We start from the raw sequence: 14,403 nt of genomic DNA on the forward strand, positions 1-14,403 counted from the left end.
GAACTCCTTGCCCCTAACCTTGTTCCCTCTCCTCTCCCCTGCCCTAAACCTGTTCCCTGATCTCCTGCCCCCCTGTTCCCTCTTCCTTCCCCCCCCCACTGCAGAAACCTGCCCCCCCCTCGCAGAAACCAGTTCCCTCTGGCACCCTGTCCCCTACTGCAGAAACCTGTCCCCCTGCCTTCCCCACTACAGAGACCTGTCCATCTGCTCCCCTCTGCAGAAACCTGTCCCCCCCAGCACCCTGTCCCCTGCTGTAGAAACCTGTCCTTCTGGCACCCTGTCCCCTCTCCAGTGCCCCCACTGGCACCCTGTTCCCTGACCCAGAACCCACTAGCACCTCTCCCCAGTACTGTGTCCCCTGCTCCCGAATGACTTTTCTATGGGTCAGTGACCCCTGACTCAAGGCAGGTTCCCTGCCATTCTCATAAATATAGACAATGCAGAAACTTTTTGTGTTTAACATAGTATTTTATTTAAAAATGAAGCCGGGCCAAGCCCCCATCTGGCCACAACCACTCCTGTATTCCCCCTTCCCCAGTCCCTAGATCTGAGCCTATCAAACACTGGAACCCCCTGCCCTGAGCACCTCACATACCCAAATTCCTGCACCCTCACATCCACAAGCCTGTGGCTTGCTTAGTACCCCAACACTGCCCGGCCTGGAGCCCCCTCCCCGAGCCAGTGTCCCCTTCTCCACCTTCTCCTGCATCCAGATTTCCTTCCAGAGCTTACACCGCTCACCCCTTCCCACACCCAAATCCCTCATTCCCACCCCAGAGACTACACATCCTGTCTCAACCCAGCGAGGGTACGGCTAGACTGCAGGAGTTTTTCAGGATTCTGGAGATATCCCAGAAAAACTCTTCTGCATCCAGGGTTGCGTTTGTTCTTCCGCTTTTTTTAGTGGAAGAGCAAACAGGCTCTTTCGGTCACCCCTATATTCCTCCTTCCACAAGGAATAAGGGGGCTTCCAAAAGAAGGGTTTTTTTTCTGACATTTGGTCCAGTCTAGACAGGCCAAATGTTGGAAAAACCTCTTCCTACAGGAGACTTTTTTTTTTTTTAAAGCAGCAGCATAAGGATTGGGGATAGCCAGTGATGGGAGGAGGAGAATAGAGAGGGGGGGGCTTCAAGGAAGGGGCGGGGCTTCAAGGAAGGGGCAAGGCGGTAGATCTTGGCTTGGTCTGTCATTTAAAAAGTGATCTTGGGTGTAAAAAGGTTGGAGACCACTGACATAGAGGTATGGTTTTCCACTATCAATATTTAAATCACTAATGGTATCTGGAAATGAAATGAAGATCTTGTGTTAGCTTTACTTTGTAGCTGAAGGCTCTATCTGTTTTTTATATAGAGACACCCTAAATACTTCAGATATATTAAATTAAAGGTATCCTTTTTTATATACGGCATGGCTAATTTAATTATGATGTTTGAAAATGTGCTTCTTGTACACATTTAGAATTGCTTATAGTATCACTTTGTGTTCATTTTAATAAATCAGTGTTGTTCCCTAAATGAATAAAGTTGAGATGTGGTTTCTCTGAAATAATTTCAGACTTTTGGAAGGTATTTGTTGTACATGTTTTTGATATATATTTATTACAAATTATTTTAGGTAGTCAGTTACTTGACTGGTCTACATTTCTCACATGTAGGATTACTATCCTGATCCCCTTTGATGTGTTAAGTAAAATATCTGTTGTGCAGTACTGGTGATGTTCTTTTTTACATGTAACTTTTTTTTTCTGCTATGGTGTAGCACCTATATAATGCTACGTGCCATTAATTCCTGGGAATAACAGTTGAAGTTGAGGATGCTTATTGCCATGCTAAATCACATCCTTACATTGTAGCGCACAAATGCAGATATAGGTCTCAGATAAATCAAGAGATTCTTTATTGTTTTGTGTTCTGACATTGGTGCAGGTTTGTGTGTGCCTCCTCATTCTCTTTTAATGCTTTCAGATACTGCCCTGGTGGACCTGATTCTGATTTTGAATACTCAACACAGTCTTACACTGGCTATGAGGTACTAACTTTGAGGGTTATGTTGTGGTGTCCCATTTTGTCTGTGAGATTGGGACAGGCTCCTTATTGCAAGCATGAAAAAAGAGAGGGGGAAAAGAGAAACATATGACTAATGAAACAATTGATGTTTTAGAGCTGGAAAAAAATTTGAATATTTTGTTAGCTTTTTTTTTCCTGTTAGGCATTAATGAAAGTTTTTCTTTTCCTACCAGTTTTATCATTCTCATGTTAGCAAAGATAAGTTTTCTTTCTTTTCCTGTTTCAGGCAGCTTTAAACTTAAAGGGACACTGGCAGGTTCCAAGTATGATTTCTCCAAAAGTTATTCTTCCTCATAAATATTGCCCGAGGAAACAGCTGACTGGAAACTTGCATGCTCTAAAGCCTGGCTTATTGTAACTCACTTTAACAAAGAATGGGCTCTTGGGGCTTTTTCCTCCCCACCCCCCCTTACCCTCCCTCTCCCCTTCATGGAGCGTGTGCTGTGATTGGCAGGTGGAAACTGTTGGCTTCTAATTAAAGTTTGAATTCTAGAAGCCTCTGCTGATTGGCTGAGCGTTGGTAGGGGGAGGGACTTTCAGGCACTCCAGGTCTTTATAAGGCAGTGGGTAAGCGACCAAGGAGCTTGCGAACAGGTGAGTGCTAACAGGGAGTTTAGAGAGGGAGTTGGGAAGGGGGCGAGGTTCTATTGCCTTTCTTTTTAAATCCCTTCTCCAGGACAGCAGCGATGGATGGTGATAGGTCTGATGTTACCTGCATGGCATGTGCCATGTTTGTTTTCCTCCCAGAAGAAAGAACGGATTTTATCTGCACGAAGTGCAAGCTGGTCGACATTTTGGAAGAAAAAATTAGAGGACTGGAGGCCCAAGTGTCGACTCTATGCTCGATCAGAGAGGATGAAGACTTCCTAGATAGAAGGCAGCGTTTAATCCTTCAAGCACGGCAGGCGGAGGAGCCAGAGAGGGCAGTATGTGACCACGAAGAGAACTGGCAGCATGTAACTTCCAGAAGGGGGGAAAAGGCCAGCATGGGAATCCCCCAATGCTATTGGGGTAAGTAATCGCTTTCAGGCTCTCTCCACAGGCTCTGCAGTGGTGAATACTTTGGAAGGGACCTCACAAGGAAGAAACCAGAAGGGAACACCATCTACTGGAAGGCACGGGATGTGTAGTCCTAGGGATGGGGGTTCCATGGCCATCACCCCCAAAAGAAAATGATGGGTGGTGGTGGTCGGAGACTGCCTCCTAAGAGGGACTGAGCCATCCATCTGCCGTCTGGACCTGGAATCTCGAGAGGTGTGCTGCTTACCGGGAGCTCGCATTCAGGATGTGACTGAGAGGCTTACCAAACTGATCAAACCTTTGGATCGCTACCCCTTCCTGCTTCTCCACGTGGGAACTAATGATACGGCCAAGAATGACCTTGAGCGGGTTATTGCGTATTATGTAGCGCTGGGAAGAAGGATCCAAGAATTCGGAGCGCAAGTGGTATTCTCCTCCATCCTCCCTGTTGAAGGGAAAGGACTGGGCAGGAATCGTTGAATTGAGGACATAAATATGTGGTTGCGCAGGTGGTGTCGCAGAGAGGGCTTTGGTTTCTTTGACCATGGGACTCTGTTCCGGGCACAAGGATTGTTTGGAAGACATGGGATCCACCTAACGAAGAGAGGAAGGAGCATCTTTGCGGGCAGGCTTGCAAACCTAGTGAGGAGGGCTTTAAACTAGGTTCGTCGGGGGACGGTGACCAAAACCCTGAGGGGAGTGGGAAAGTCGGATACCGGGAAGAAATGCAGAGAGGAACAAGCAAGAAAGGAGGACCCATGTTTCGAATGGAGAAAATAGGGCAATCAACTGGTTACCTGAGGTGTTTGTACACTGATGCAAGAAGCCTGGGCAACAAACAGGATGAACTGAAGGCCCTGGCCCAGTCCAAGAAATATGTTTTAATTGGGATAACAGAGACTTGGTGGGATGACTCGCTTGACTGGAGCGCTGTCATGGAAGGGTATAGACTGTTCAGGAAGAACAGGCAGGGGAGAAAAGGAGGAGGAGTTGCACTATATGTAAAAGAGCACTATGATGTATAGTTCGAGAATGCCGGGGGGTTATCAGGAAGATGAAAGCGCAAATGGAATTGAGACTGGCTAAGGATGTGAAGGATACCAAGAAAGGTTTCTACAGGCATGTCAACAAGAAGAAGGTGATCAGAGAGGGTGTGCGGCCCCTAATGGATGAAGGAGGTAACTTAGTAACAGATGATGTGGGGAAAGCTGAAGTACTCAATGCTTTCTTTGCCTCTGTATTCACGGACAAGGTGGGCTCCCGGATTAATGCGCTAAGTGACGCAAGATGGGATGAAGATGGACAGACCTTGGTGGGTAAAGAACAGGTTAGGAACTATTTAGAAAAGCTAAACATACACAAATCCATGGGTCCGGACTTAATGCATTCGAGGGTACTGAGGGAGTTGGCAAATGTCATTAAGGAGCCTTTGGCCATTATCTTTGAAAAGTTGTGGAGATCGGGAGAAATCCTGGATGATTGGAAAAAGGCAAATGTAGTGCCCATCTTCAAAAAAGGGAAGAAGGACAATCCAGGGAACTATAGGCTGGTCAGTCTTACCTCGGTTCCTTTAAAAATCACGGAAGGGATCCTTAAGGAATCCATTTTGAGGCACTTGGAAGAGAGGAAAGTGATTAGGAATAGTCAGCATTGATTCACAAAGGGCAAGTCGTGCCTGACCAATCTGTTTGGCTTCTATGATGAGGTAACTGGCTCTGTGGACGTGGGAAAGTCAGTGGATGTGATCTACCTTGACTTTAGCAAGGCTTTTGATATGGTCTCCCACAATATTGTTGCCAGCAAGTTAAGGGAATGTGGATTGGATAAATGGACGGTAAGATGGATAGAAAGATGGCTAGAAGGCTGGGTCCAGAGGGTAGTGATCAACGGCTCAATGTCAGGATGGCGGTCGGTTTCTAGCGGAGTGCCCCAAGTTTCGGTTCTAGGACGGGTTTTGTTCAATATCTTTATTAATGACCTGGATGAGGGGATGGATTGCACCCTCAGCAAGTTTGCGGATGACACTAAGCTAGGGGGAGAGATAGATATGCTTGGGTGCAGAGTGACTTAGACAAATTGGAGGATTGGGCCACAAGAAATCTGATGAGGTTCAACAAGGACAAGTGCAGAGTCCTGCACTTGCGATGGAAGAATCCCAAGCATAGTGACAAGCTGGGGACCAACCGGTTAAGTAGTTGTTCTGCAGAAAAGGACCTGGGGGTTACAGTGGATGAGAAGCTGGATATGAGTCAACAGTGTGCTCTTGTAGCTAAGAAGGCTAATGGCATATTAGGTTGCATTAAGAGGAGCATTGCCAGCAGATCCAGAGATGTCATTATTCCCCTTTATTCGGCTTTGGTGAGGCCACATCTGGAGTATTATGTCCAGTTCCGGGCCCCCCACTACAAAAAGGATGTGGACGCATTGGAGAGGGTCCAGCGGAGGACAACCAAAATGATTAGGGGGCTGGAGCATATGACCTACAAGATGAGGCTGAGGGACTGGGTCTGTTTAGTCTGCAGAAGCGAAGAGTGAGGGGGGATTTGATAGCAGCCTTCAAGTACCTGAAGGGAGGTTCCAGAGAGGATGGAGAGAGGCTGTTCTCAGTAGTGACAGATAGTAGGACAAGGAGCAATGGTCTCAAGTTGTGGTGGGAGAGGTCCAGGTTGGATATTAGGAAAAACTATTTCACTAGGAGGGTAGTGAAGCACTGGAATGGGTTACCTAGGGAAGTAGTGGAGTCTCCATCCCTAGAGGTGTTTAAGTCTCAGTTTGACAAAGCCCTGGCCGGTTTGATTTAGTTGGGATTGGTCCTGCCTAGAGCAGGGGGCTGGACTTAATGACCTTCTGAAGTCTCTCCCAGAGCTATGATTCTTTGATTCTATTCTATGATTCTATAATCTGTAACTAAAATAAGAAAAAAATTCACTTACAAGTATCTTACTAAGTATGTTTAGTGTTCTGTGCTACTCTGGGGTTTGACACATTTGCACTAAAACCTCACTAATCTGCATATTTCATAGTGCAAAAAAAGTTCTTTCCTGCAGCTCAGCAAAAGTTGTAAAGCAGATGCTGTAGTGAGACTAAATTACTTAAACATTTTTTAAAAATGATTCATTCTATCTACCAGTATATTATAAAGTATCAAACATAGCTGAAAATAAGTAACAATTGTCAAAGTAAATGAGCTAAGTAGACTAAGATGTCCTTTTATCTTTAATTTTGTTCACTTGCTATTATCCAATATTCAGAGTTTGACAATGTCTTCTTCATTAGTGCAAATTAGGAAGTATGTATGTACAGAAAAACTTTCCTAATTCACAGTGATTGGAGACTCTTTAACACAAGTGTGCCTAAGTGTGTTTTCATATATTCAATTAGTATTCAGTTTCTCTGACACTGTGTAAGATAAAAAGAGACAGTCCGTGATGCACTAAGAAACTCAAATAATCATGGAAATGAGTTTTTAGGGATTTAATGAAAAGAGGGTGCTAGATAGCAAATCCAAGTCATTCCATACACAGGGAGCATCATAAAGGAGAAAAAGCAGTGAAATGAGAGTAGGAAACGACAATGAATGGAGCATCAAGACAACTCAGTAATTTTATAATCAGAATTTGCAGAGATACAATAATAAAAAACTGGTTCGTTGGGTCTAACCTCGAAAACTGGTGCTCAAGTAAAAATGATGTGAAAACCAACAAAATGACCTATTTCACTTGCATTACAATATGTAGGTGAAATACAGATTTGAATCTGATTTCTTGTATTGGTTAACATTCAGCAAACTATTATAATAGGATGAAGATCTTAATAATTATGTTTGTGAAAATAGAGTGTCCAACTAATAGTTAAAGATTCACATGTCTTGTTCCTTCTCAGTATGTTGTCAAGAAATAAGGTTTAAAAATGAATCCTCATGTTTCCCTTAGCCAACGTCTATGAGGGCCATTCGTGCCAGATACGATCCTTATCTCCAGACAAGACATCGAGTCGAACAGGTAAACATTTGCAATGAAGAGAACATGTAGTGTTTGAAAATAGTTGCAATAGTGCTGTTAGTTTCCAGCATTTTGAAAACAGCTTTTCAATTAAGACAGCAATCTCAGCGGTTACTGAATTATTTTGTTCAGTCTGGTGAGATTTGAGTTGTTCACACGTAAATATATCTATTTAAATTTATCTTTCTCTGCCCTCTATATTACATTGTTTTCATACATAAATACATGATGTTTAATTATGATGTTGTAACATCAAATTGCAAGCACCCACTTGAGCAACATATGTTATGCTGAAGTGCTTGTGTGCACAGCAGTATATTGGCAGGAGAGCTTCTCCTGCTGACATAGTTTCTGCTGTTCAAATTCTTTTCACCAGATGCACTGCAGTAGCGCATCTGTAGGAGTACAGCTGCAGCACTGTATATATAGACATTTCACACATACAGAATGGGAAGCGACTGTCTAGGAAGGAGTACAGCAGGAAGGGATCTAGAGGTCATAGTGGACCACAAGCTACATATGAGTCAACAGTGTGGTGCTGTTGCAAAAAAAGCAAACATGATTCTAGGATGCATTAACAGGTGTGTTGTCAGCAAGAGACGAGAAGTCGTTCTTCTACTCTACTCTGCGCTGATTACCATGTTTTAGCGTATGTAGCCCTTAGGTTATACATGTTTTTGCAAACGCCCCCCCCCCCCCCCCCGCAGGGTATACATATCCGCGGGGTATACAAGTTTATTTTTACTCGCCTGCGCTGCACTCTCTGTTCCCCCTGCCCGAAGAAGGGTGGGTTGCGCCTGGCTGCGACTGCATGGAGCCTAGGCACGAGTGCGGCTCCCCTCCTGCAGTTTATCCTGGTATGTGCAATTACCTTAAAATAGCGTATACAACCCCCAGGTTATACACATCCACGGATTATCGAACCCTTTTTTTTACACATTCAGGAAAAACTGCGGGTTATGCCCAGGTGCAGGTTATATACGCTCATTTACGGTAGGCCTCAGTTGGAATATCGTGTCCAGTTCTGGGCACCACATTTCAAGAAAGATGTGGAGAAATTAGAGAAAGTCCAGAGAAGAGCAACAAGAATGATTAAAGGTCTAGAAAACATGACCTATGAAGGAAGGCTGAAAAAACTGGGCTTGTTTAGTTTGGAAAAGAGAATATTGAGAGCAGTTTTCAGGTATCTAAAAGGGCGTCACAAGGAGGAGGGAGAAAAAATGTTCTTCCTGGCCTCTGGTGATAGGACAAGAAGCAGTGGGCTTAAACTGTGGCAAGGGAGGTTTAGGTTGGACATTGGGAAAAAGTTCCTAACTGTCAGGGTAGTTAAACACTGGAATACATTGCCTAGGGAGGTTGTGGAATCTCCATCTCTGGAGATATTTAAGAGTAGGTTAATTAAATGTCTATCAGGGATGGTCTAGACAGTACTGGGTCCTGCCATAAGGCCAGGGGACTGGACTCAGTGACCTCTCGAGGTCCCTTCTGGTCCTAGTGTTGTATGATTCTGTGTGGGCTTAGGTGTCACACTCTCTGTACCTTTCTGATTTGAGGAAGAGCTTGAAAGCTTGTAGCAGTCAGTTGCTATTCATAAGACTTGCAATCTTAAACGCTGTTTAGAGTTGGCTGTTTAGCCAATTTAAATAACATTTAGTCAGTTTCATATGTTAGACACACAAGGTGAGTGAGGTAATATCGTTTATTGGACCAATTAATGGGTAGCAGGTTTAAAATGAATAAAAGAAAGTTCTTCTTCACACAGCGTGTAGTCAACCTGTGGAACTCCTTGCCGGAGGAGGCTGTGAAGGCTAGGACTATAATAGAGTTTAAAGAGAAGCTAGATAATTTCATGGAGGTTAGGTCCATAAAAGGCTATTAGCCAGGGGATAAAATGGTGTCCTTGGCCTCTGTCTGTCAGAGGCTGGAGAGGGATGGCAGGAGACAAATTGCTTGATCATTGTCTTCGGTCCACCCTCTCTGGGGCACCTGGTGTTGGCCACTGTCGGCAGACAGGATACTGGGCTAGAAGGACCTTTGGTCTGATCCAGTACGGCCATTCTTATGTTCTTATGTTCAATTTCTATGGAAAGTCTCAGAGGGGTAGCCATGTTATTCTGTATTGCAAAAACATCAAGGAGTCCTATGGCACCTTAGACTTCCTAGGACAGAAGCTTTCATGGGTAAAACCCACTTCATCAGATGAATTGGAGTGGTAGTTACAGAAGCAGGAGTACAGGCAGTCCCCGAGTTACGCGGATCCGACTTATGTCGGATCCGCAGTTACCAACGGGGTTCCTCTCCCTGGTCTCCAGCAGACCAGGGAGAGGAAGCAAAGCGGCGGAACACGTGGGCAGCGGACAGGGCTGTCCGCTGCCCACGCGCTCCGAGGCTTGGCTCTGCTTTGCCCCCCCCCCCGTCCCCCTGGTCTGCAGACCGGGGGGGGGGGGGGGGCAAAGCAGAGCCAAGCCCCGGAGCGCCCGGCCAGCTGACAGCCCAGACGCGTCTGGGCTGTCAGCTGATCGCGCGCTCCGCGGCTTGGCTCTGCTTGGCTCTGCTTTGCCCCCCCCCCCATCCCCCCCCCCCGTCCCCCTGGTCTGCAGACCAGGGGGACGGGGGGACGGGGCAAAGCAGAGCAAAGCCGCGGAGCACGCGGGCAGTGGACAGCCACGGCGCGTCTGGGCTGTCCCACTGCCCCCGTGCTCCGTGGCTTTGCTCCAGACACCTGTGGTACAGCAGCTGGGGCGCTGCCAGTTGGTCCCGTAGCGCCGCTCTGGGCGCTACTGGACCAACTGGGCAGCACCCCAGCTGTTCTGCCCCAGGCTCCTGATTCAGCCACTGCTGGTCAGATTCAGCCGCGGCTGAATCAGGACGCCTGGGGGAGAGCAGCTTGGGTGCTGCTGGGTTGGTCCAGTAACGCTGAGGAGCGGCGGCGCTACTGGACCAACCCAGCAGCACCCCAGCTGCTCTGCCCCAGGCATCCCCAAGTCAGCTGCTGCTGAAACTGACCAGTGGCTGACTACAGGAAGCTCCTGCCCCGGGCTTCCTGGAATCAGCCGCTGATCAGTTTCAGCAGCAGCTGACTTGGGGATGCCTGGGGTTCTTAAGTTGAATCTGTATGTAAGTCAGAACTGGCGTCCAGATTCAGCCGCTGTTGAAACTGATCAGTTTCAGCAGCGGCTGAATCTGGACGCCAGTTCCGACTTACATACAGATTCAACTTAAGAACAAACCTACAGTCCCTATCTTGTACGTAACCCGGGGACTGCCTGTATATATAAGGAAGAAGTTGCTTGTGTTAATGAAGCTAAATCAAGTCAGGGTGGAAGTGGGTCATTCACAGCATTTGGTCTGGAGATGTGAATATCCAGTGAGGAGAAATTGCTTTTGTAATGCATTAAGAACTAGATAAATTCATGGAAGAGCTAGATACATTCGCAGAGGTTAGGTCCATGACTACTTATTGACCAGAATGGATAGGAGTGGTGTCCCTAGCATATGGGTGACAGGAATCACTTGATGATTCCCTGTTCTGTTCACTCCCTCTGGACATCTGTCATTAGCCATTGTTGGAGAACAGGATACTGGGCTAGATGGATCTTTCCTCTGACTCAGGATGGCTGGTCTTATGTAATTGGTTGAGATCCTTATTCAGTCCTAAGTTGATAGTGTTGAATTTGCAAATTAATTCCAATGCAGCTGTCTCCCTTTGTAATTGGGCTTTGAAATTCTTTTGTAGAAGAAGGGCTACTTCAAATCCATTACTGAATGTCCAGGGAGGTTAGTTTTCCCCCTACAGGTTTGTGTGTTACCATTCCCAATGTTTGATTTGTGTCCATGTATCCTGTGGTGCAGAAACTGTCTGGTTTGGCCAGTTTACATGGCAGAGGGGCATTGTTGGCACTTGATGGCATAGATCAGATTACAGGATGTGCCGGTGGATGATTCCTGATGGTGTGGCTTATGTGGCTCTTAAGAGTGAGGGATTGTTTTCCAGGGTAGGTTGTAGATTGCCAATGATGCGCTGGAGGGATTTTTGCTGGGGGTTGTAGCTGACGACCAGTGATGTTCTGTTGTTTCTGAATTTCTGTTATCTCTGAATTTTGTGTAGTCCTCCTCTCCCCATCTCCTTGAACTCTCTTCTTCCAGTTTGAGCTTTCTTGTGGCATTGCACTGTCACTTGTGCTATCCCATCTATTTAGATCACTCTTCCACACATCATTTCTCTTTAAATTGTCTTTGTAAATCAAGGCTCTTAGAATAGGGTTATTAAGGCTGCTGTACACAAAAGCATTATTGATTTGGCATTTGAGTAAAGTTATGAAAGATTTGGTGTGCTAGATTTTCACTGGAGTCCCTTAGATACAAAGTCTTTCTCATAGCTATATTTAACTTTTTAGCTGAAGCAGCTGGGCCACAGTGTGGATAAGGTGGAATTCATCGTGATGGGAGGAACATTTATGGCCCTTCCTGAGGACTACAGAGATTACTTCATCCGAAACCTTCATGATGCTTTATCTGGACACACGTCCAACAACGTATCGGAAGCTGTCAAGTAAGCTTTTTTAAAACCTTAAGTTAGAATAGGAAAACAAATATTGAGTATGAAAGGGCTAAAATTTTCCAGCATGGGGTTTTTAAAGTAAGACTTTCTGTAGCGCTGGGCACCCACAAGTCCGCTGACTGAAAATCAGGCCTCTCTCATTGGTTTAATCATGAGTTTAGCTTGGGGGTCCAATTCTAGGCACTAAGCTGGAAAATGTTCTCCACTTTACATGCCTTTTTCTGTATGACATGGCATCAAATTTAACAGATGGTTTCTTAGGCTGGGAGTTTGCTTTCAGCTTGTATCTACAATAGTGGTTTTCAACCTTATTTCATTTTCAGACCCCTGTGATTACCTTTTACAGACCCTTATGCTAGGGATGTAAATCACATTTAATCAGTTAACCCTTAATGTCATATTCAATTAGTTAACCGCTTAAATGTGAGCAGGCTCTGCCATGGATGGGGACTGCTCTGGCTGAGTTGGAGCACGGGCTCTGACCGTCATGGATGGGGGCTGTTCTGGCTGGGCCGGGAGCCTGTTCCTGGGCCACCAATTAAGTATAACCGGTGTGCACTATTCAGTAAGGGTGATGCTTAACAGTTAACTGGCTAACCATTCACATCCCTGCCTTATACATGATCTGTGGATTCCTAGAGGTAGAAAACTAGTAATCTAAAATTAGCAAATATCAACAGTGTTTGTTGGACTGGAGTCCGAGAGGAGCCAGCTGAGGTTATTCAGTTAGGACCAAACTGCAAAAAATAAGGGAGCCAGTCTCCAAAGCTGGTAGTTATTTCAATATTTAGATTTACCAGGCCAGCACAAAACAGGTTCTGTGACACCTAACTGATTACCCAGTAGCCAGCTACACAGTTCCCTTACAGTAGGCTACCACCCACGTCAAATGTGATGGGGCTGACTGAAGGTCTTATTCATCACATAAGAAAGTTCTACCAGTCCCAAGGGATCAGTCACAGTGCCCTCCAGGTTAATGAATTTTTCAGATCTTACTGCAAATACACTATTATAGCCAATTCTTACTGTGTATTAATAAAGAAAGAAAAGATAGTACTGGTTAAAAGGTTAGTATCATAGCAGTCATGAATATACCGTATATTCCGGCGTACAAGACGACCTCTGAAGTTAAAAAACATCCCCCAAAAATCGGGGGTCGTCTTGTACGCCGGATGCCCCGCCGCCGGCTTCCCCCGAGGCTTTCAAAGCCGCGGAGGGGCTCCAGCGGGGGGGCAGCCCATGCGCGCCTGGGATGCCCCCCCGCCGGCTTCCCCCGAGGCTTTCAAAGCCGCGGAGGGGCTCCGGCGGGGGGGGGGGGGCAGCCCAGGTGCTCCTGGCGGCTTTGCTCCCGGTGCCTCTGGTCTGCTGGGGACCATCTCCAGCAGACCAGGGACACCGGGAGCAAAGGAGGCGGAGGGGCGCTGGGGTATAAGATGAAACCCTATCTTTTAATTAAAAAGATAGGGGGTCGTCTTATACGCCCAGTCGCCCTATACGCCGGAAAATACGGTAGTTCGGAGATCAGATTTCACAGTAGTGTTGAGGAGCTTTTTAGTTGCAAATAGTTCTTACAGCATCAGTCCAGAGTTATCAATTCAGTGTCCATTTTAGGGGTGTCAGGGTATCCTGGGTTCTCAAATCTTGCAACTTGAAGCTTTGCCCCTGGAGCATTTAAGCAGATACGAGAGAAAAAGGATCAGGTCCAAGACACATTTATACAAAGCCAGGCTTCTCTTGACAGCTTAAAGTCATTAAATGAACAGTAGGTTATCCTGGAGACTTATTTAGCATAAGGCAAAAGTACCCTTTGACTGTCATTAACAAGTGATTAACAATATGTTTCCGAGATAATCCAATACAGTGTCATAATTATATTTACAGTTCATTTAAATGTTAATATCTCCTTTTGATCTCTTGAGTGTACAGTATATACCATAGATAGGCGTTATTAGATTACCTTGTTAAACTTCTAATAATACACATGCAAACACACAAAACCTGCATGCATTATCTACTATTATGTCCCTAAAGGTTGAATTTGCGTCATTTATCTTGCAGAATGCTTGAGCTTTTAAGGCCATGAGCCACAGTTTGGTTTTGGGGTGCAAACTTTAAATTGTGTAGCATTTAAACAGCTGTATCCAGATAGCCGATTTAAATACCCACTTTTTGGCAAAGAAAAAGTATGTAGATATTCTTAAACCAGTTAAATAATGTAAGTGAATTGCAAAGTTTCCTTTCTAAAGTTCTTCATTTTGGGGTTGTGTGCGCACGGGTCACTTATGCATAATCTATCATCCTTCCCTCCCCTTGCCTCACGGTGGTGATGCAGATGTCTGCAGTTTCAAAGCTATAGATGTATTACTTTTGTTCCCTTGCTTTGTTTTGTGTAGTAAGGGATGATACTGGCCTGAATCCTCATATGAGAACCATTTTGACCTATTTCTTGAGGGCTGCTCATAAGAGATTGAAAAGACTCCTGTCACCTGAGGGCAATTGCTTGTTTTATAAAGATAAAATCACAAACCACCAGCCCTTAGAATGTCCCTTGACATCTGTTTCTCAAGCCCCAGTGAGCCCTCTTTATTGAGTGATGCAGTCTTTGCTGCAGATTTAAAGGTACAATATCCTCTTAAAAACATGCTTCTGTGTGAATATTTGTTATCTGTTATTGTACAGGTAACTCTTAAGTGCACCATAACTGAATAAGGTTGGAAAAAAATATTGTTTTCTTGTATACCTCATGCATAGTATT

The 14,403-nt window shown here is 45.4% G+C and overlaps 1 protein-coding gene across 1 annotated transcript in view; it reads left to right on the forward strand.

The window, feature by feature from the left end:
* ELP3 (elongator acetyltransferase complex subunit 3) overlaps positions 1-14,403 on the forward strand; it is a 152,598-nt gene that overhangs the window by 13,444 nt on the left and 124,751 nt on the right. Inside the window, exons 5-7 of the mRNA XM_075923284.2 lie at positions 1,965-2,028; positions 7,019-7,087; positions 11,485-11,639. Coding sequence (XP_075779399.1) covers positions 1,965-2,028; positions 7,019-7,087; positions 11,485-11,639 — 288 coding nt within the window. The remainder of the gene's footprint in view (positions 1-1,964; positions 2,029-7,018; positions 7,088-11,484; positions 11,640-14,403) is intronic.

Source organism: Pelodiscus sinensis, chromosome 3, assembly GCF_052426305.1.
Source record: "Pelodiscus sinensis isolate ZL-2025 chromosome 3, ASM5242630v1, whole genome shotgun sequence".
Lineage (NCBI taxonomy): Eukaryota > Metazoa > Chordata > Testudines > Trionychidae > Pelodiscus > Pelodiscus sinensis.